The sequence below is a fragment of the Astatotilapia calliptera genome, chromosome 9 (genome assembly GCF_964374335.1).
Source record: "Astatotilapia calliptera chromosome 9, fAstCal68.1, whole genome shotgun sequence".
Classification (NCBI taxonomy): Eukaryota; Metazoa; Chordata; class Actinopteri; order Cichliformes; family Cichlidae; genus Astatotilapia; species Astatotilapia calliptera.
This window is the reverse complement of record NC_137430.1, coordinates 33,884,140-33,906,738: the sequence shown is the minus strand read 5'-3', so window position 1 is coordinate 33,906,738 and position 22,599 is coordinate 33,884,140. Positions and strand designations below refer to the sequence as shown.

General features: G+C 43.9%; 2 protein-coding genes across 2 annotated transcripts in view; one reads left to right on the top strand and one right to left on the bottom strand.

The window, feature by feature from the left end:
• The window catches only part of lyrm4b (LYR motif containing 4), a 42,678-nt gene extending 38,600 nt beyond the window's left edge, over positions 1–4,078 (bottom strand). The window contains exon 1 of the mRNA XM_026180571.2: positions 3,745–4,078. Within this exon, the coding sequence (XP_026036356.1) occupies positions 3,745–3,830 (86 nt within the window). The 5' untranslated portion in view covers positions 3,831–4,078. The remainder of the gene's footprint in view (positions 1–3,744) is intronic.
• The window catches only part of fars2 (phenylalanyl-tRNA synthetase 2, mitochondrial), a 138,167-nt gene continuing 119,531 nt past the window's right edge, over positions 3,964–22,599 (top strand). Inside the window, exon 1 of the mRNA XM_026180529.2 lies at positions 3,964–4,106. The gene's annotated coding sequence lies outside the window, so the exon portion shown is untranslated. The remainder of the gene's footprint in view (positions 4,107–22,599) is intronic.

The window sequence follows — 22,599 nt, the reverse complement described above, 5'->3', positions numbered from 1 at the left end:
GAGGTTTCTTCCTGTTCAAAGGGAGTTTTTCCTTCCCACTGTCGCCAAAGTGCTTGTTCATAGGGGGTCATATGATTGTTGGGTTTTTCTCTGTATGTATGAAGCGCCTTGAGGCGACTTTTGTTGTGATTTGGCGCTATATAAATAAAATTGAATTGAACTGTAATATTGTTGATACAGCGCCAAATCACAACTACAGTCGCCTCATATTCATGCGGTAGACTCTGCAACAGTCCAGAGAGACTCACTCAGGCCTGTGAGCACAGGGTGGAGACAGTGGGGAGGAAAAACTCCCTTTTCACAGGAGGAAACCTCAGAGCAGAACACAGGCTCTTAGAGTGAACTAACACTGTTGGTTTCATTATCTGAGAGTTTGGTAAAAAGACTTTTGAAACGTCCTGACGAGGCTTTGATGGACGTGGTTACTCCGACACTCCTGACACATGCCCTCAATAATGACGATAGAATCAGACTAAAATGAACACTGAAACTAATAAAAACTAAACTGAGAGAAGAAAACCTTAAAAAGCAAAGCTAACAGCTACAGGGAGTTTACTCTGGGGGAAAGTACTCTGATTACTCTTCTCAGTAGCCAATGGTTACATGTAATAAATTACTCAGAAAGTAACTAAAGATGCCCTGATCTGGTCCATGGATCAGATTATCAGTCCCGGCTCAGGAAGTTAGCTCAGGTATCGCTGATGATGTAATGAACATTCAGGTTTCCCATTTCCTGCCCAGTAAGGAGACCTGACCATCCAGCACCGAGGGCGTGTCTCTGTGAGGAAGATCATTGGTGGGCCTGGAGCAACAGGTACGCCAAGGTAAGACAGCTGTGCTGAACAGGGTGTTTGCAAAGTACGAGTAGGCAGTAATGCATCATCGTGGTTTGGACTGTCCAAAGACACACTGACTAAAACCAGCAGAATAAACACGGCGGGGTCTGGGTGGAGCTGGGTGGAGTCTGGCTTCAGCCTGAGACCTTTAAAGAGTTTATTTCCTCCATATGAAAAGGTTTGGTGCCCCACAAAGGCTTTAACCTCCCAGATAAAAAAAACCCGGTTTCATGCACTCACAGGTAAACCAGGCTTTCAGCTGCACGCCCACACAGGTGGGTGCCCACACAGGTGGGTGCCCACACAGGTGGGTGCTCACACTGGTGGGTGCCCACCTGAGGGCCGTCTAACCCAGGAGGACAGACTCTCCTGTTTCATGCATTTCTTCAAACTCGAGCTTCCTGATTTAGTTTCATTTCTGTAGCAGCTGGTGTCACAGTAACGTGGTTTCAGGAGCAGAGCATGCTGGTACATGTAGTCACAGAGGACCACGTCCTCTCAGCAGGACTGCAGCTGAAGGAGCTGAACTCCACCCGCAGAAAGACACCAGCGTTATTGATGTGGTAATGAACTAACCGAAGTTTGACACACACACACACACACACACACACACACACACACACACACACACACACACACACCTGAGGCGGCGGGCCGAGCCAGCTGTCTGCCTCTGGGCAGGCGGGATGAATATATTTTATTTGGAGAGGCAGCAGGAGGAGGCCACCTCTCATCTGGCCGTTCAATAATTCAACACAGCGGCGCTCCGCGCGGAGGCGAGCGGGGAGCGGCGACTCTCTGATGTCCGTGCGGAGCGCCGAGTGCTGTCACAGCTGCAGACGGCGTCCCAGACTCACCTCAGAAAGGCAGAGTCAGACTCCAACTCCTCCCGATTTAATCATGTAGCACGGGGAGGAGGAACGAACGGGTCTCTGCTGAAGGCGGAGCCGGGTGTGGACTCCACCTTCACCTGTTCAGCCTCACAGGTCACCTCGACCGAGGCCTGACCAGCCTGATAGTTCTCCTCCACCCGCTCACTGCGCCTGCTCGACTGTCAGAGGAGGAACTTCCTGTTTGGTGTGAACGCAGCAGGAGGAAGGAAGCTCTCTGCTGCTTTGATCCTCCATCAGGTGGAGGTCGGCAGACTCATCGCTCCATCTGAGCCCAGCGTGGAGCTTCTGCTCCATCACTTCTGACTTACACGTTCTTAAAAGGGTCCATCGACCACATCCAGCACGTTTTTAATTCTGAGGCCAAGTTTAAGATGAACATGAAAAACTGTCAAGGTTTGTTTTCATGTTCAGGCTGAAAGTGGGTCAAAAGACTGCTTTTAAAATATATATGCTGCAAAGTTTTTAATATAAGAGAAAATTTCACAGCTTTTCAAAATTTTCAAATTTTATACGAATCGCAGAAAAGGCTCTAAAAACGCAACGATGTGAGGTGCAGTGAAGCTTAGCGGAGCCTCCGGTGGAGTCTGATTACTCTGATTACACTTGTTTCTCATTAGTTTTCAGTTTTACTTCACAGTGATTGTTACTTAATGAGCAGCTCAGAGCCTCTGTGACCCGTTTGTCATCTTCTGTTTTTCCAAATAAAGAACAGAGTTTGAGCCCTGATGATGATGATGATGATGATGATGCCACCCATCCAAACAAAGTCACAGCAACAAACGTAGCACTAAGCAGCTGCATGGAGCCCGACCAGCTGCCTGCTCTCATACCCAACGCTGTTAGATACCTGAAGTCATGTCATCGTGTCCAGAAAACAGCCAGCGCGCTTCAGCAGGTTAAACTATAGACAGACAGCCAGAGACACAGACAGACAGACAGAGACACAGACAGACAGCCAGAGACACAGACAGACAGACAGAGACACAGAGACACAGACAGAGACACAGAGACACAGACAGACAGACAGATCGATGGATGTCGGGCTGACAAATAAAAATCATCCTCAAACACACAAAAACACGCAGGACTTTTGGGCTGCCACTCCATATGAAGGCTAAAATAATGGCGCTGACCCACGGCTCCAAACAAAGGTGCTTCCTTCATGACTTCCTACAGCAGAGGAAACGAGGGAGCGTCCTTGATGAAAGGAGCCAAGGATGGAAAAGATCCTTGGATCACCTCCTGTCTGCAGCTGTTAGAAAACCTGACTTTTAGAACTAAAGTTCACGGTGAGTTCAAGGTCCCCGTTACTTCTGCCTGCAGTGAAACTGAATGGAGGCGGAGCTACAGTGCAGCAGGAGGAAGTGTGACAAACTTCAGATGTAGCCTTGTCGTCTGTACTCTATATAGAGAGATGACAATAAAGTTTACTTTGAGGCAATTTAGTCACTTCCTGTGAAATCCCAGCCTCAGTGACATCACCGCCCTGCCTCTCTGTCATGTGACCTCCTGTCGCATCATCTTCAGGACGCAGTTGGTTCCAGATATCAGAACTAATCCTGTCACCAACGAGACCAGAGCCGGTCCAGACGCTCCGAGACAAACTTCTTTACCAAAGCTTTCAAAGCTCTCCTGGTGAAGGAGGAGGATGAGGAGGGATGTGGCTCAGTGTCAGCATCTCTGACGTGTCTACATCAGGTCTCCTGGTCACCTGAACCCATTAAGTTCAACTTTGCAACAAGACACACCTGCGTGTACCTGCCTCCATCACCTCCGCCTCCATCACCTCCAGCAGACACTCACAGTGCAACACGTACAGGTATTAAACGACCGTTAGGTTCACACGCTCACCCCCTGAGGATGAAACACCTGAGCGCCTGCGTACTCACGCCCCGAACCTGCAGCCTGAGCCCCGCAGTCACGTGACCCCTAACCCGTCAGCACACCCAACGTAAACACAGGCGCGAGCGTCTCCCGCGGCTACCAGCGGGGGCGCGCACGCAGAATCGTCTCACCTGTAGTTGTATGACGGGAACTTCGCGCTCTCTCGGAGCATCGTCCTGTACAGAGACATCACCTGCGATCGTGCAGCCGCCGCCATGCTGTCTGCGACTGGGCAGATCCTTCTGCGACGCTCTGAGCTGAAGGACCCGGGCACGAGGCTGACCGAGGAGCGCCTGCGCAGAAATACGAGACGCCGGCGGATTGTTTTCCGCTTCCGCTTTATCGGTGTGACCCCACGTGACACTCTAAGCTGTGAGTGTCACAAAGAGCCTCGCGCTCACAGGAAGTTTAATTTACTCTGACCTGAACTCGCAGTGATCACGCAGGCGCGCTCCCGACGCCTTCACAGCATCCGGCGCTGGAGTGACAGGAGGTGAGTTCGCGGTGCTCCTCTAACCTCTCATAACGCACGTGAGCCTTTAAATCCACGTTCATGAATGGACCACAAGCTGGTCCACGAGCCCCACTGTGGGACAGCAGCATACCGGCCCACGCAGCGCGGAACTTCCACGCTCAGAGGGCTTTTTACGGGTCAGCATGGCAGCTGCTCGCCTGACAGCTGGGGACTCTGTGTGTGTGTGTGTGTGTGGGGGGGGGGTGCGGCACAAACAGGGGCGTGCACGTGGCGTTAGGTGTGACCTTCCTGTGGGGTTATCTAAACCCTCCATCAGGTCTGACGTCACACACCTGTAGCTGACACGCTGATCTGTGGTGCTAACTTCTTCCTCTGACCTTTGACTACTCTGACGTCATTAACCAAGAGTGACTCCTGTCAGTCACCTGGTCTGTTACCATGGTAACTGACTCAGAGTTTCAGCTAAACCTGCTCCGTGGACAGAAAGGCAAGATTATGTTTCATTAAAACAAAAACAAATGTTTTCCATGTCCAGCCTACAGGCCTGTTAGTCAGACTGTACCTGAGGGCAGGCGTGTGCGCAGGTGGTGCTGTCGCTGTGTTGTCCTACTGCCAGGCCTGGTGGTGTAAACCTGTAGTGATGGGAAGGGGTTTTTTTTTTTTTTTGGTTTTTTTTTATTAGTAATATAAACATACAAACAAAATGCACCATATATTACAGATTCAGAGAATAAACATTTCTTACATATTAGCAACTTTCATATATAGTGAAAATAAAATATAAAGATGGGGTCACATAAATTAACAGATTATTAACTTACTAAATCAAAATCTTCTACAAAGGAAACAAAAAAAGCAGCCTTTTTCTTTTTAACTAAAGTCAAAGATTTAACCAACAGGTTTAGGTCGTTTTTCCAGTGAGCCAGTGTTGGTTTAATCTTAAAAAAGCGACATTTATGTATAAAATACTTACACAAGATTAATAACACATTAACACCATAATTAGCTTTCTTTTCTTTCAAAAACACTCCAAACATTATCATATTTAAGGTAAATGGGGTAATTTGAATCCCACTGGAATAAAGCCAGGTATGAAAATCCAACCAAAATATTTGTATAAAATTGCACAAAAAGAATAGATGGTCCAAATCCTCCTCTTCTGTTTCACAAAATACACAATTACCCGTTTCTATTTTGAATCTATCACTAAGGAGTCTATTTGTCGGGTAAATTTTATTCAAGATTTTAAATTGGACTTCTTTCCCTTTAGGAGGGATAGGGAAGGTGATATAATCAGTTCTTATTTTTTCAATTTCTTCCCTTTGGAAATCTTTTAATATGTAATTACGTCTAAGTAAATTTGGAGAATAAAGACTCCTTAATGAAGATCTAAGAAACTTATTGTTGCATTTAACATCACAAAATCGAATACCATCTATATATAATTGCCTTAACTTGGGGGAGATGTCAGAATATATTATATCATTTACAACTATGTTTTTAAGTGACAATGGAATGGATTTTATAACCCGATTAAATTTACTTTTAGAACATTGGATATTAAACTTTTGGCAAAAATCTTGATGTCCTAGAACATGTCCTTCCTCATCTACAAAATGGGCAATTGCCCAAACACCTTTTGATAACCAATCTTGAATAAAAATAGATTTTCTGTTCATCAGTATATATCTATTGTTCCAAATTGGGCTATTATGTGGAGTGAAATTATGTTTAAATAACATTTTCCAATAAAGAAGGACCTGTTTATGGAATTCAGAGAGTTTAGCAGGTAGCTTAGTAATTTCAAAGTCAGGAAGGATTTTAACCATTTAAGTTTCAAAACACCATTCATTATGTCAAAATCAATTGCGTTTCCACCGCCTTCAATGTATGGTTTAACCAAATCATCTTTAGATATATAATGGCACTTATTCCTCCCAATAAAATTAAAATTCAAGCTATTAATTGTTTTAATAACTTTATTCGATATTGATAGAGAGTAAGCTGGATATATAAATCTAGATAAACTATCCATTTTGGTTAATAATATTCTTCCAAAAATTGTGATGTCTCTTTGTAACCACTTATTTAGGATTGTCTTACATTTGTCAACATTATCTAAAATATTTACTTTTTCTAAGACTTTGTGATCTTTTGAAATTGTGATGCCCAAATATTTTACCTCCTTCTTCACCTTTATATCGTACAGTAATTGTGAATTACACTCCTTTAATGCCAATAATTCACATTTATTTAAATTTAACTTTAAGCCTGAAGCTTTTGAGAATGTAGTGATTATTTGTTTTACCAGGGGAATCTGATGTTCATTTTTTAAGAAAAGAGTAGTGTCATCCGCAAGTTGACTAATTATTAAAGAATTGTCCATAATCTCAATTCCGGCAACGCTGCTGTTTTTAATTAGAATTGCGAGCATCTCCACAACCATTATGAACAACAACGGAGAGCTTCCACACCCTTGCCTAATTCCTCTTTTGACGCCAAACCTTTTACCAGTGCCATAGCCTAATGACACAGAGCTATTTATATCATTATACAGTATATCTATTATCTTCCTAAATTTATCCCCAAATCCAAATCGAGTTAGTGTTTCTAAAATAAAAGGATGTTCTACTGAATCGAAAGCTTTATAAAAGTCTAAGAAAAGAATAAAACTGTCATCACTAATCAGATCATTGTAGTCCAGTAAGTCTAAAACCAATCTGATATTATTATGAATGTTCCTGTCTTTCAGAAACCCTGATTGTGTCTCACTAATTATACTTGAAACCCCTTGTTTGAGCCTTGTTGCAACTGAGCTAGAGAAAATTTTATAATCTGTATTTAATAAAGTTATGGGCCTTAAGTTATCCAATTGTCGTTTATCTTTGTTTGGTTTAGGAATTAATGTAATTAATCCTTGTTTCATGCTAGACATCAATTCTCCCTTTTCAATACTGGCCAGTATAGCTTTGAATAAAATTTCCCGTAAGTCTTCCCAAAAAAATTGGAAGAAATTAACTGTAAGCCCATCTGGACCAGGGGATTTATTAAGTGCCATTTTCTTAACAGATGCATCTAACTCTTCAATTCTGAAGTCAGATTCACATAATTCCTTAAAGGATTCATCAATTTTAGGGATCAGATTATCTATTTGATCAAAAAAAACATCACAATCTGCTTGGGAGAACTGTGAGGAGTATAAATTGGAATAGAATGTATAAGTTTCATTCTCCAAAATTTTAGGGTCGTCACATTCAATGCCATCAATTAACAGAGAAGATATAAAATTTCTTTTCTGTCTGCTCTTTTCTAAATTAAAAAAATATGAAGAATTTCTTTCCCCCTCCTCAATCCACTTGGCCCGTGAACGCACAAAAGCTCCTTCTGCTTTATTTAGGTAGAGCTGATCTAATTTAGTTTGCAACTCCATAAGTTTACTCCTTTCTTGGGTATTTAGATCATCTTTACTAAAGCAATAAGTAATTTCTTGTAATAATTTACATTCATATTCTCTTTGCTTTTGACTTATGTTTTTACTGAATTGAATACTAAATTCTCTAATTTTGAATTTAATGAATTCCCATTTATTGATATATCCTACAATTAGATGATCAGCCATAATATCTTTTATAATTTTTTTGACTATGTTGCAGTAGTCTTCATTTTGTAAAAGTTTGGCATTGAACTTCCAATAAGTTCTTTTATTTGATTGTCTAATTTCCGATTCTAAGCACAGTTCAATAAAGCAATGATCAGATAGAGGTGCATTTGACATTGCAACTTTTACAGTGTGGCTAAGAATGATGTCACTTCCTAGCCAATAGTCTATTCTAGATTTACAAGCTCCATTTGGTTTAAACCAGGAAAAGCTCTTAATTTCTGGATTTCTTACTCTCCAAATATCTGTCAAGTTGTTATTAATCAAAAATTCTATAATTAGGTTATTTTTTTGTGGTCTACCTGTCCTTGAGGGCCATCTATCAGTCCATTCATCAGGAGTCATATTCCAATCACCACCCATTAAAATGTATTCTGTAGGGTATCGACCTTTAAGTTCAAAAATATTTGAAGTTATATCTTCTAACATAATTTTATTCTGACTTTCATTGTTATATCCATAAACGTTGACTAAAATGAAAAACAAACTTTCAACTCTCATTACAGCAATCAACCAATGACCATTCAAGTCAGTTCGTTGTATTACAAGATCCCCAGGAAAGTTATTGAATAAAATTGCTACACCCCCCGACCTCGTTGAGCCATGGCTAAACAGGATTTTGCTACCCCATTGGTTTGACCAAAAAGATACATCACTATCAGATGAATGAGTCTGTTGTAGAAAAGTACAGTTTGATTTTTTACCTCTGCAGTACAAAAATAAGGCTTTTCTTTTAACAGATTCTCTTAAACCCCTAACATTTAAAGAACCAAAACAAATGTTAACATTCAACATGAACTATAGACAGAATATCACTCACCACGTGAGAAAAAGAAGAAAAAAAAAAAGTACTAAATGCTGAGCTCCTCAGACCGCGAACAAGTTTCCACTATTTCAGTTTTTGTCATTTTTAGTTCTCCTGTCTTTCCTCAACTTTGCGTCCATCAATGAAGGCATGTGGACCACGAAAGTAGGCCCGTTTACCCGCACGTCTTGCTTCCTCCACCAGAGGCCATAGGCGCTGTCGATCTTGTATGTCCTCCTGCGGCAACATCTCTGCGAAGCTGATGCCTTCTTGCTTGCAGGTTGAAGAGTCTTTGGTGCGCCTCCACAATTCTTCTTTAATTCGCCTCTGTGTGAATAGAATAATGATGTTTCTGTTTCTGCCATCAACTCGTTTCCCTAAGCGGTGGACAATATCAACGGCCTCTTCTAAGTTCAAGTCAGGGGCAATCTTCTGAAGCGTTTGCAAAACCTTCACTCTAATGTTTTCATCTTTGTCTTCCTTCACCCCTTTCAGCTTTAAGCACCACCTCATTCGGTAGCGCTCTTGTTCTCTCACTCTTCTTTTCAAGTCTTCATTTTCTTTAAGCAGCTGTTCATTCGCATTTGCCAGTTTAACAACTTTCAATTTGCAATCAACTATCTCTGCAGCATTAAACTCTACAGCCTTAATCAAGCTGGCAACCATAGCTGCACTTTGTTTGTTTTGTTCCTTGATATCCTCCAGTTGTGCTTCAAATTTTTTAGTGATGTGGTCTGAAAAGTCTCATTATGTACCAAGTAAATACACTTTCTGCTTAGTCTGTTTCTGTGTTTGCGTAAAGTCCACTGGGTAGATTCATCCAGCCTGGTCCATCTGTGTCTTCTTGTCTTTGGCTTTTAATTTGTTCACTGCTGAATATTTACAGCAGACATTAATAAATTATGAAGAAAGTAGACGTCTCCTTCCACGTGTCCAGTAGACGTTTCTGTTTTTGACACCTCTGGAATATTCGTCATCCGTCTGGATGTGGATGCATGTCAATATTTCAATAAATGTTTTTCACATAATTGATCAAATATAGGAAACGCCCCATCCATATACAAATATACAAATACAAATAACATCTCGTTTCTCATCACAGAACAAAGCTGGTTCTGGTGGTGAAATTTAGATAAGATCATCGATTTTATAATGTTTATTCGTCCAATCAGAGATGAAGGTCAATTTGACCGTCGGTTTAATGTTTCCATGATGTTTAACAGGAGATCTTAAAAAATTAATTAATTTCTGGAGAATTTTGATGCCTACGTTCATGATGGGTCCAGTTGGAGTTATTAATTTTAAAAACTCTCCAATATCTACAGGTGACCTCACCGGAGTGGGAATCATTTAGTTATGTCTGTCCTGAAGAATAATATCTGCAAACAAAGTAATAAGGAGGTGTCTCCCTCACTGCTGTGGCCACAGGCTCTGCTGCAGTGATGGAGCACAGCTCTGACTCATCGCTGTGAATCAAGAGCTTCTGAGATGTTGTCGTTAGTTGGGATTTGTGTGTAGTAGTTGGATCCATCTGAGGAATGTTTGAGCTGATCTGTACCTCAGAAGCAGTTTCGATTCTGAGTGCTGGATATGTATTTAGAGCTCGCATTGCTGTGTTTTTCATTTAACATGTTTGGAAGTCTCCTGACATTATGACAGCCCTTAAACCTCTGCTGGTCTACAGAGAGCCTCATCTGTGTGCAGGAGCTGCCCTCGGTCAGGCTTTGCTGTGGTTTTAGGGTCATTGTAGATAATCTCAGAGTTCCAGTTTCTATCATTCTTCACACACGTCGAACTTCTCTTTAAATGCTTGCTGACCGCAGCATGGTCACCAATCACAGCCACATTTTTACTCGGGGTTGTAACTTCATCAATATTTAACAGTCAACATGTGTGACGGACTCTTGTATGGACATCTGCATGTGTCATTTGCTGTCAGTCTGGGTGGATGTGTCCACTGCTGGCTGAAGGGTGGAGTTAGTCCCTCCTGTAATGGTGTAAATGTATTTTATGTGATAGGATGTTACCTTTGATGAGCTTTGCAGTTTGATTGGTCTTGGTTTAAGGACGGCCCCCTGCAGCCTGACTGTGACAGGAAGTGTGAAATAGCCAACCTGTTGTCACTCGTGTTACGTGTGATGTGGTCACGTGTGTTTCTTTATCTGTTGTAGGCTTGAAGTCGTCCCAGCGCGTCACGTTGACACTCAAACGTCACAGCAGAGAGCTGCATGTGATAAACTACTAGATCACAGGGAAACCTCAGCTGTACTTGTAGTTTTCAGAAACTTGATCATTATCTTTGCATAAACAGGAGCTAACGTTCATGAGAGGCGTGATGTCACTTCCTGCAGAACGACCTCCGTTTGTATTTTGGATCTTTTCTTCTTTGTCTGATGGATTTTCTGTTGGTTCTTCTTCTCCCGATCGTCTGACGCGCTGAGACGAGGCTGAACGTTAAAGTTTACACACAGTTTTATTGAAAGTGGTTTGTAATTCGTCCCGTGCGTGTCGGGACAGTTTCTGGACAATGTTGGAGATGATGTTCTGAATTTTTACTTTATTGCTTAAACTGTGAAGTCCGAGATTACTGGAAACTGAAAAAATGATAGTTTTTAAAACAAGAAATGGTCACGAAGGATCAAAAATATCCACGAGGTGTGGATGTTTCACTGGGAACGGTTTGAATATTTAAATATGGCGTCCCAGCACCGCCTCAGACCGGCTCTGATCTCTGTTTGTTTCTTTGGCTTCATCTGCTTCTCCGTCAGGAACGCCGACATCACCTCTTAGCAGGAGGATGTTTAGCCTCCTTCTTCCAGCTGTTCTCCTTCACTACATCCATGACCCTCCCTCCTCTGCACATGTCCAAACATCCGTCCCTCTGATGGACTCATTCCATCTCCCAGTGAACATGTGAGCGTCTTTAGCTCGGCCTCCTGTCCTGTGTGACTCCGATGAATTTGAGTGTGCTCCTAAAGGAGCCGTGATCATTAACACCAGCAGTCGGTGTTACAGCTCACTGATATCAGCTGAGCCTCTCTCAGGCTTCCCTAACAAAGCCGTCAGACGGAGTTCCTCACAGGTGAAGTCTGTGGACGGTGACGAGGCGTTCGCTGTCTTCTCTGCTGCTCGGTTTGCTGAGTTCAGACTGGTTTAGCCCTCACAGTGTCTCTGCCTGATTAGAGACGGCAGGAAGTGAACAGAGAGGATAAATGTGACTGTTTTTAAATATTCTGCAGATGCTGTGAGCTCGTCGTGTAGTCAAAGCACTGCTTCAGTGATTTAAACCTCCAAATGTTCACTCGCAGCTGCCGACGCAGCCTTCAAACGTCTCCTGCAGGACAGCGGACGCAGAGATGTTCACGGGGACGGTATCGTCAGAGGTGACGTCATTTACAAACGACAGACACGGCAGGTCGTCATGGCGCGCTGCTCGCAGACCACCTCAGCCCTTAATGCAGACTAGCTGCTGCAGAGTCAGGCTGTGTGAGCGGAGCTGAGGGTGGTGCAAACGTGACGTAGTCGTCGTTTATGGTCAAGAAGGAAAACTTCAGCTGTCCATCAGATCTGATGTAACCGTCAACGCCACGACTCCCACCCTCACTGCCTGACTCGCATCACTGAGCGCGCTCACAAAGATGGACGTGTGTGTGTGCGTGTGTGTGCGTGTGTGTGTGTGTGCGTGTGTGTGTGTGTGTGCGTGTGTGTGCGTGTGTGTGTGTGTGTGTGCGTGTGTGTGCGTGTGTGTGTGTGTGTGTGTGTACAGTATGATCTTTAGCAGTGGATGTGTGAAAGGTCACAGACTCATCCTGTTTGTTGATGCCCTGCTGTCTTTGAGTGGAAAGGTCAATGACACTGCTGTGTGTGTGTGTGTGTGTTCATGCTGATGTGTTAGTTTGTGTGTTTGTTACAAAAAGAAACAGCTGACGATATCGTTGGTTGTCATCTCTGTATTTTTAGTCCGCTGTGTGAGTTTACGTGGGTGTCTGTGTGTGCGTGTCCTGTACGGTGGTCTTTTGGAGCGAGCTGATTGGCCCCTGACTGCACGTTGTGGTGTTTTGGGCAGAACGTGACGCGTCGACCTGGAGCAGCTCTTCGCCCTCCTGCTGCTTCTGAAACGTTCATGAATCTTTGTTCTGATTCGAGCTCAGACGTTCAGACCCAGAAGCAGCGTCTCCTCCAAACAGGCAGTGAAAGAAAGTTTTGGATTTGCCTTGAAAATCCTGACTTTCCATGATTTGCCTGATAAATTAGCTGCTTTCAGCTGGTCTGAAACACAGACTGTTGAATCTCTGAGGCGATGGAGGAGGAGAGTGAAGGTCCTCGCCGTGGCGCCGACTGATGGACGGCTCAGCAGGAGCTCAATAATGAATGCTTGGACGTCGGTCTTCTCTACTGAGGTCGGAGGTCAGCGGTCAGGACAGGTGGAGTGAAACTGTGTTGTGACCGCAGGCCTGGTTGTTTCTGCTGAATGTCGTCCTCGTGCTGAGTGTTTCCAGGACCGAGGCTTTGATGTCTGAAACCAGAAACTCGGCCTGGGTCTCCACACCACGCACCGAGCAGCAGCGTGGCGCCCACACATTACATGCGTTCATTCCCATCTTCAATAAGCATGAAGCAATAATCCTGAGCAAAAAGAAACTCTGGAGCACTGATGGGTGCAAATATAAATGCAAAAAGCATGAATTTTAAAGGTGTGCAAACTTTCTGCAGACTTTGGGAGAAGTTCGTTTGGTGATCAGGCAGGCGTGCAATCCTCGTCTCAGGCCTAACAAAGCTGTCTGCGTGGTGCTGCGAGCCGCTGAGAGCGGAGGAACTCCTCGCTGAGTCCGTATGAGTTTGTTTGAACTGTCGGCCGCTTCGCTCTCACCTTGAATCACGCTGTGAGCTGCAGATTGAGTTTTCACTCTCCGGCTGCTTTCTGCCTGGCGGATCAAGGCCCCCGACGTTCCTCCCATCGATCGCTTCCTCCCCCGTTCAGAGCGGCGGAAGAATCCGTCTCGGACACATCAGCCCGTGACCCGAAACTGATCACTTCCAATCCACCCACCCACCCCTCCATCCATCCATCACCTCCACTCCTCAGGCCTCCTCCTCTGCACCTGCAGCCTGAAGCAGCTGGACAGGTGTGTGTGTGTGCGTCCTGCATCCACTGCGAGTGTTTTCTCTTCATTTTTATCGACAATAAAAAGAAAATAAGAGAAAAACCCAGACTGCACCCAAACACATCAGCGGCTTAACTAATGATGTGAGCTGACATTTAGCCAAAGTGCTGAATAAAACATGAGCGGCTCACAATTTAAAACGACTGAATGTGATAGAGAAACTACTTTCCAAATTTCCTGAATGTCATTCCAGGCATTAAGTGCAACAACATCGGGCCTTTGCATTTATTTCTGAATGAATATTTTATGGCTCTGACCTCCGTCGTGCTGCACGCAGACGCATTTACGGCGCCGGCTTTCCTGGGATTTGGCTGTATTTGCTGTGTTTAATGTCACACTCGGGCTGCGGGGATTGAAGCGAGTGCGGCCGATGTAAACAAACCCGATCTCTGCTTTAATTGGCAGAAAAACTGGAAGTAAGCGTCAGAACGAGGTGATGCTTTGAAGTGTCGGTGAGAAGCTGGAGAAAGTCCAAATCAAAGGGCTGCAGGAAGTGGACTGAAGGGAACATCTGCGGCGATGATTCACACTTTATTCATGATGATAAGTTCCTCACACGGTCGGGACACACAGGAGACCGATCCACGGCAGCGGGATTAGGCGTGGGTTTAGTTCGAGCTGGCGCTCTGTTAGCCTGCTGTGGTTAATGATGAGAGCACAGATGTTAGCATCGAAGCTTAAAATGTACAAACTAACAATAAGTTTCCTTTTTTTACTCCTGAAAACATTTCAGCCAGTTTATTAGTGAAAAACAACCAGTTCCTCTAATGTCCACTTGAGGCAGACTGCAAAAAGTTTGCATTATTAGGGGTGTGGCCTCTTTGACTGACAGGTGGCTGTAGCTGCTAGCTGTCTGCTAGGCTTCACCTCAGCTAACTGAAGTGGACCGCTGGAGTGTGTTTGCACTGTTATTGGTCGGTTATCTGACCAATAGCATGGCTGCTGTACTAACAGATGATCTTGAACCAGAGGAGCCGCCCTCTGCTGGTCATTAGAAAGACTGCAGCTTTGACACTTCAGTGTTAGCTTCACTCTTAAGGCACAGAAGATGCAGGCGTCTCTTTGTATGTACACAGCAGAAAGAGTAATAAAGAGTTTAATGGAGAGAATATTGGAAACCTTTGATCCGTAAGGCAAACATGTGGACGACTACACCGTGGACCCACACATGATACTGCAACTCTAATTGAAAAGGCTCGTGAGGTTTCTTTGGTTTCATTTTAATGTCAGTGTTTATCAAAGTTGTGGTGTTTAAGTATGGGACGGAGCATATTTGGCAGGTTTGTGGAGTAAATGTTCAGTACCAGCTGAATTCAAACCCGGGCACGTCTCTGCCGCTGTGACGGCGCTCTTGAGTTGGGTGAAACCCAGCACTGAGTGTTTTTTCACTCACACATTCAGAGAAATATGAAGGCATGAGGTCCGTCTGTGTGAGTCTAAATGAACCCAGCTGGCTGCTTCCCTCCATCCTTCAGCGATGGAGGGAGGAGAGGAGATCAGAGCCGCAGCCTTCATTAGCTTTCATTAATAACACGGGGGCCATCCACATCCAGCTCGCTGCCTTCGCCGGTAATTACCATCCATCGTAGATTTCAGCCGGGGAGACATCGCCTCTGGGTCTCAGAGCGGCTGACTCTGTTTGTTGGGCCGCTGTTTGCTCCCAGAGAATACGTTTGGGAAATGAAAGCAGGTTTCCTAAACGGAGCAAACCATAGTCCATTAATGCAGGATGCGATGTAGCGGCAGGTTTTGTTCCTGATCCGAGGTCTGAGGAATCTGAGGTGATATCCAGGTGTTTTTGTCTTTCCTACAAACTACAGCACCATCACTGCCGCTGGCCAATCACGTCGCTGTGATGTAATAACTTTGCAACTTGTGTAAAAAGAGGGAGAAGTTTGATCTCAGGGATTCTGGCAGAAACACTTCGGTCTGTCAGGTGAGGCAGCAGGTAGTGTTGGACGAACGGATCAGACTTTCACCAGGGAGGGTGGGGTTTGAGTCCTGAGAGATGCAGAAAGCCACTCATCATTGGTTATTTTTAGTTGACTTGATTGATTAGATTTGAATTCTTTCAGCTGCAGTTTGGTTGGATTTAGGAAGCTTCTAACAGGAACACAGTCGGGTGGTGAAAGGAGATCTTTGGGAGTCTCCTTTATGCTGATGACTCGCCGTCGTCAGTCTGTGGATGCAGGGTCTTCCATCACTGAGACATCCATCTTCACTGGACGAAATTCAGCCTGTGGTGCTGATGTTGTGGGGCCGTCCTGGGTGACACGCCTCTGCAGCGCCATGTGGAGGGCGAGGGCGGGACTCCTGTTGTGTCCGTGGTGACGTTTTCTCCTGAAAATCCCAATTGTTTTCAGACTTTAGTTGTCATTTTGTAATTTTGTTAAAAAAATATTGAGAGTAAAATAACACAGAGCTCAAGCTTCAGTGAAGCTGCTGAATATCAGAATCTCAGGTTCATTTAAACCAGACTTACTGTTGTGTGAGTGTGTAAAACTCTACTCACTGGTTGCATCTCACGGTGCTGGCAGCAGGAGGTGACAGAGAAATGACACTTTGTTGATTCTGTTTGTGGTGGAGGCCATAAGTGAAGCTTTTTAAGGTAGACACAAAGGGCCATATAAAATCTGACTTAGGGCCATGATTGGCCCCCAGGCCAGACTTTGGACACGCCTGCTCTGCACAGTATTTGACTGTAGAACAAGTGAAACAGCGCCCCTCTGAACTTAGATGGTAAAACGTGGTATTACACTCTCACAGGAGCGCAGGAGGCTGAGCTTGCGTCCCTTGGTGAGGAGAAAAAAAGTCGGGCATTTAAACCAGTTATTATGGTGGAGATTTGGTGCTTTTACCAAATGATAATGTCACTAACTGAAGGCAGGCTTCATACAGAGATGAAACTGTGAACTGGCACTGTGGGATTTGGTGCTAGAGCTCATCTTCAGTCTTTTCCTGTCCATGATTTCTGTTTGGTTCATGCTCACTGAGGTCCTGCAGGATTTAACAACCTTAAAAACTAATATCTGAGGACTGCGTGTGGGTTGGACAGACTTTTAAATCCGGCCTAAATGCTGCTGATGTGGAGAACTGGAGGAAATAAAACCCATGAAGGCATGAGGACGGTTTCTTCTAACTTTGCAGCTTTTCTGTTGGACTGCATTCAGCCACATGTGGTAATCAGCCAGCACCACGGGCTGCAGTCATAGGTTACTGGGAGAGACTGTGGTGGTTTGTGGCCTGGTCTGTTGTGTTGCACACTGAACACTGTTTGTGTATCTGCGGCACATACAGCACAGTCTGCTGCTTGTTTTGAACACTGCAGATGCTTCATCCTGTGAGCTCTCTTTAAGAGCCGTGTGGAGCAGTGGATCAGCGCTTTACACAAACAACCAATCAGCATGTGTTTTGTGGCGTTACTGATGCATCCCTGCAGTGTAAATTCTGGTTTTGGTCTCCACCAGGCTGTGTCCTGCAGCTCTTCTGTGTCTCCAGCTGAGCAGGATGCACTCTGGAGTTGTTTTCCCTCTGCAGCCCAAGCAGCACCGTGAGAGTGCCGACACCATACAATAAACTGAAATTCATTATGAAGCTCGTTAGGCCGTCCAGCTCCTGCCTTATTGCTGTTAGATCTCTTCAGACCCCTCAGCACCACGGATACCTTTAGCCTTTGATGCGGCTAAACTGGTGCAGGTGTTTCAGAGAGCAGGGTGGACGGGCCGCTGAAGCTTCCCGACAGGTAACTCTGCTGTGATCTCAGATAAGCTTCAGCTGTAATCAGAAATAAAGGGATAAAACAAAAAGCGGCCCAGCAGTGCATTATGTTTTACTGCCCGCCTCTGAATTCATTAGTGCTTAATTTGAATAATAAAACAGTAAAACCTGAGCGGGTAAAAACTTGGACATCAGAGAGCTGCAGCCAAGGTGATTAACTGCTAACGGCTGTTTCCGTGGCTTCGCATTAGAATTAGCGCGTGTGCAGCTCGTTCATGGACGTGTGAAGCAGCGGCTCTGGATCTGCTCTCAGGAGGTGGTCAAAGCTTGTATCTATGCCGGCTGTGAGCACCACCAGGGTCACAGTGTGTGAGGTCAAACATAACAGGTACAGATATTAAAGGTGGGCGTAGCTACCACGATACCTGACACTGCCACCTCTTTGGGGGAAATTATTGCAAATTTGACACACCTGATGGGAAACACTGGCATGTTCGTTTTGGCTTTAGAGGGAATCGCGCTGCTCATAATGCTGTCCCAGCTGTTTCTTTTTTCCTATTTCTTCTCATTAGCATCACTTTTCCTTTTCTTTGTTTGCCTTTCCTGTCTCTGTTGCTTTTCCTTTTCTTTTTGGTTTCTATTTAATTTCTAACGTTAAAGTTCTACTTCTATTCTCTGCTTTCTTTAATTCGTGCTTTTTTCCTTCTCTTTCCCTACTTCTTGACATTATGAAACCAAACTCGTCTTTCTAAAAACATTCAGTCCTTGAACTCATGAGTTGAGTCTTTGCATAAATTGGGGGCTCGTCCAGGATGCTCTGGATTATGTAGAGGCTGAGTTTTCTTGTCAGCTGACAGCAGGATGATTTGAAGTGGTCACTGTAATATCTTGAGCAGGTTGTGGGCTCTGAAGTGTTTTATAACCGTCCGTGGTGGAGGATGTAACTGAGGTGCACTGCATGGTCATATGGTGGTGTTGTCATCATTTCCAGCTAAAGAATCAAACTGAGGGAAGTTAAAGGCAGGAAATATCATAGAAATGAAACAGTTTGATGTCTGATGGAGAAGTTGCTCCAGATGTGGGCGTTTCCTCTTTCAGTCATTTATAGGGCTTTGGAGTTGACGTCACGCCGCAATGCATTGTGGGAGCGCGGCGCCATTTTCGGGGTCTACGAATCAAAACAAACACACTGTGTTGGAACGACGACTAGAAGAAAGATGCTTAAAAGCAGCTCAAAAGAGAATGAACTGTATAAAGACTGATTGCGTCCAGAGGCGAAGCGGCGGTACTTGCAGAAAATAGCCTGCATTGGAAATGTGGACCCGTATGAAATACGGCCGTGGAGTAGAAACCTTGAAGACCAACCGCTATTGACGTAGCCTGACATATTTTTGTATCTTATCTGTGGAGGCAGTGTGTACAAGTCGTCATTCAAGCAAAGGTAAGTCAGCTCGAGTACTGCGTGTGAAATGCGTTTGATTTCCCTGCAAACATTCACATTAGTGCAGCATAAATTCATTTATGAGGGGAAATTACAGTGAGAACATGTGGAGGCTGTTAGGTGGATAACATAGTGAGTTCAGTGCATTGATGTGACATTGTCCTGAAGGATTGTTATTCTTTATGGTTAAAGAAATTGCAATGATTTATTCATATTTATTATAAATAATCCTAATTAAACATCTTGCTTCCATGTTTGTATCCTGTGTCACTAAAAATACATTTTATTTTAATTTTATACTTTGATTAATGACCTGCAGAATCTCATTATCATATTAAGGGATTCATAATTGTCACTTTATGCTTTCTCCATCTCTACAGTGATGACATCCTTGCATTACATACTTTAGGTTCATTTTCTGCAGGCAGGTTTCTGACAGAGAACAGGCAGATTTACACTATAACCTGCAGCGATGGACACATAAAGAAATGAAAAATGACATGTATGTGCTAACTTTCTAAACACTTTGTTACATTTATGATAAAGTAGATAAAACACATTTATGTCGGCCTTGGCTCATAGTTCTTGTCTTTAAATGAACTTTGTCTGTGTGTGTTTCAGGTACTGCACTCTCAAAGACTGAATGAACCAGCATTGCAGCCACAGGTCATTGTGAGCATCACAGGGAAGGTTGAAGCCGCCCACTGCACCTGTATGGCCGGAGTCGCAGAGACCTGCAGCCATGTCGCTGCTCTTCTGTTTAAAGTAGAAGCAACAGTGTTGATTGTGGCACAAGGACTGTTACAGATGAACCTGGATACTGGGTTTTGCTGGGTAATGTGACCAAGATACAGCCAGAGGTTGGCCATAAGATAGACTTCTCCTCTTCAGCTGCCCAAAAAAAGGCTCTTGATCAAAACATTCACAGACCATCTGTAGTGACAGGTAAAAGGAGCCGTCCTCAAAACAGAAAAATCCCACCTGCTACTGTGGAGGAGTTGTCACTGCTATAATGCCATAATGTTTTATCTAGGGGTCTAGATTTATGCCTGTAGTGCACTGCCGTGTAAATAATTTGCATTTACTGAATATGTACTGACTGAGTCCCACTGTTCAAAAGTTGAATAAAGAAACAAACTAATTTTTGCCCTTTTTTTATTTATTTATTAAAACCACCTTATAGATCATCACATCTGTTACAATGATGATGTCATTTATAGTTTACAAATGACAAAATGTTCACACAAAATCATGAGTGTTTACATGATATCACCCACTACTAACATTACTTTATTTACTGTATCTTTTGAAAAAATACAGCAATTTTAACAGCACAAGACTTAAGAATATTTAACAGGAGCAGGTTTCATTTTCCCTGGTTTTATTATCACACTGTGCACGGTCTTATCCAGGAGGGTCACCTCTTCACCCTCACATGGAAGAAGTAATCTGATTGGCATGGTGGTATGTTTGAAGCAGGTCCCTTGTGTAGCGCTGGAACCCAGTCACGATGTTTCACCCATTTCATCGGCTGGTTTGCTGCAATAATGCCAAATAATTAGCAACTCTATAAATAGACGGTAGTTCTGCAAAATCACTCAGTAGGATGTTTGTTCTAATTTGCTATGAGCTCAGAGCGCATAGAAAATAAAACTAATAGGCTATAAAGATATGAACATATTTAGAACTTACCGGAATGAAAATGTCTGGAGCACCAACAGATATTTGGAGATGGAAGAGAACTGCACGTCAGCTCGTCTCACAGCTCATGTTGCTTCCAGGTTGGGAAAGAATGAAAAGATAAACCCTTTTCAAGCTTATTCTCTTGCCGGTCGAGTGATCGAACATTGCAGCCGAACACACAGCAAATACGAACCATGGCTGTTGTGTGTGCCTTCGCTCCTTTTTCGCTTGCGCTTTGTTTTGACCCCGAAAATGGCGGATCAGGCCAAAATCCTTTCCACGCCCACCCCCGTGACATCACGCTCCAAAGCCCTATACCAGCCTGCTCTGCTTTGGTTGGATTTTGGCTGAATTTTCAGCAGGATGATGAAAAGTTTCCACTGATGCTCACAAACGTCATATTTCTGCTACATCAGTGTGTTTCCTCCATTCAAAGAGTGGGAATGCTTAAAAACGGTTAGAACAGAAGTTAATGGGAAAGCTGTCGACTGAAAATGACGATTGATCCTGTTATTTCACGACACCTTCTGCTGCCTTTCACACTGCAAACACACACACTTCACCAGCAGGTGTGTTTCTGTGCTGGTTTTCCTCTTTAAAACTCCTCTGTGTCCATCCTCCCTCACATCCATCGCTCCGTCGAGCTCAGAAGACCTCGCCATCATTCAAGTCTCTGAATCTGAACTACATTACCCAGAAGGCCAATCTTCTTCCATGCCGGTGTTGATGGGATTGTAAATGGGGTCATACCCCAGGTGTACGTCTGTAACTGCTTTAGTGGAGCTGCTCGCTAACATCAGAGTGCATTGATGTAATGATGTTAGCGTGCTGCAGGTCGCCAGTGGGCGGAGACTATGGATGTGGAGGAAAATGACTTGACTCAGAGAGAATCAGATTGGAGGGATTTGGGAATTGGTTGGCAGCTGCAGCGCAGCATCAGTGCAGCATTCAATTCAATTTTCTTTATATAGCGCCAAATCACAACAAAAGTCGCCTCAAGGCGCTTCATAGGTACAGAGAAAAACCCAACAGTCGAGCATCAGTACTCGAAGTAAAAGTGAGCGAAGCTTTTCCTCCCAGATGCTCCTGAAAGGAAACACAGCAACAGGAAGCTGAAGGTGGAGCCAAATGAACAAATCCAGCCCTCCTCATCCACCTCTGCCCTAAAGAAATGGAAGAGTCAGGCATCGCTTTGTAGCTCGTAGTTGGTCGCTAATGGACTAGTCAGACTCTGGTTGCCAAGGTAACCGGAGCCTGAATCGTCCATTAGTTTTCTTTTCTTCCTTTCTTTGCTTCCTTTTCTTTGCTTCCTTTTCTTTGCTTCCTTTTCTTTGCTTCCTTTCCGCTTTCCTTTTCTTTGCTTCCTTTTCTTTGCTTCCTTTCTGCTTTCCTTTTCTTTGCTTCCTTTCCGCTTTCCTTTCCTTTGCTTCCTTTTCTTTGCTTCCTTTCCACTTTCCTTTTCTTTGCTTCCCTTTCTTTGCTTCCTTTCCACTTTCCTTTTCTTTGCTTCCATTTCTTTGCTTGCTTTTCTTTGCTTCCTTTCCACTTTCCTTTTCTTTGCTTCCTTTTCTTTACTTCCTTTTCTTTGCTTCCTTTCTGCTTTCCTTTTCTTTGCTTCCTTTTCTTTGCTTCCTTTCCGCTTTCCTTTTCTTTGCTTCCTTTCCACTTTCCTTTTCTTTGCTTCCTTTTCTTTACTTCCTTTTCTTTGCTTCCTTTCTGCTTTCCTTTTCTTTGCTTCCTTTTCTTTGCTTCCTTTCCGCTTTCCTTTTCTTTGCTTCCTTTCCGCTTTCCTTTTCTTTGCTTCCTTTTCTTTGCTTCCTTTCCGCTTTCCTTTTCTTTGCTTCCTTTTCTTTGCTTCCTTTCCGCTTTCCTTTTCTTTGCTTCCATTTCTTTGCTTGCTTTTCTTTGCTTGCTTTTCTTTGCTTCCTTTCCACTTTCCTTTCCTTTGCTTCCTTTCTGCTTTCCTTTTCTTTGCTTCCTTTTCTTTGCTTCCTTTTCTTTGCTTCCTTTCCGCTTTCCTTTTCTTTGCTTCCATTTCTTTG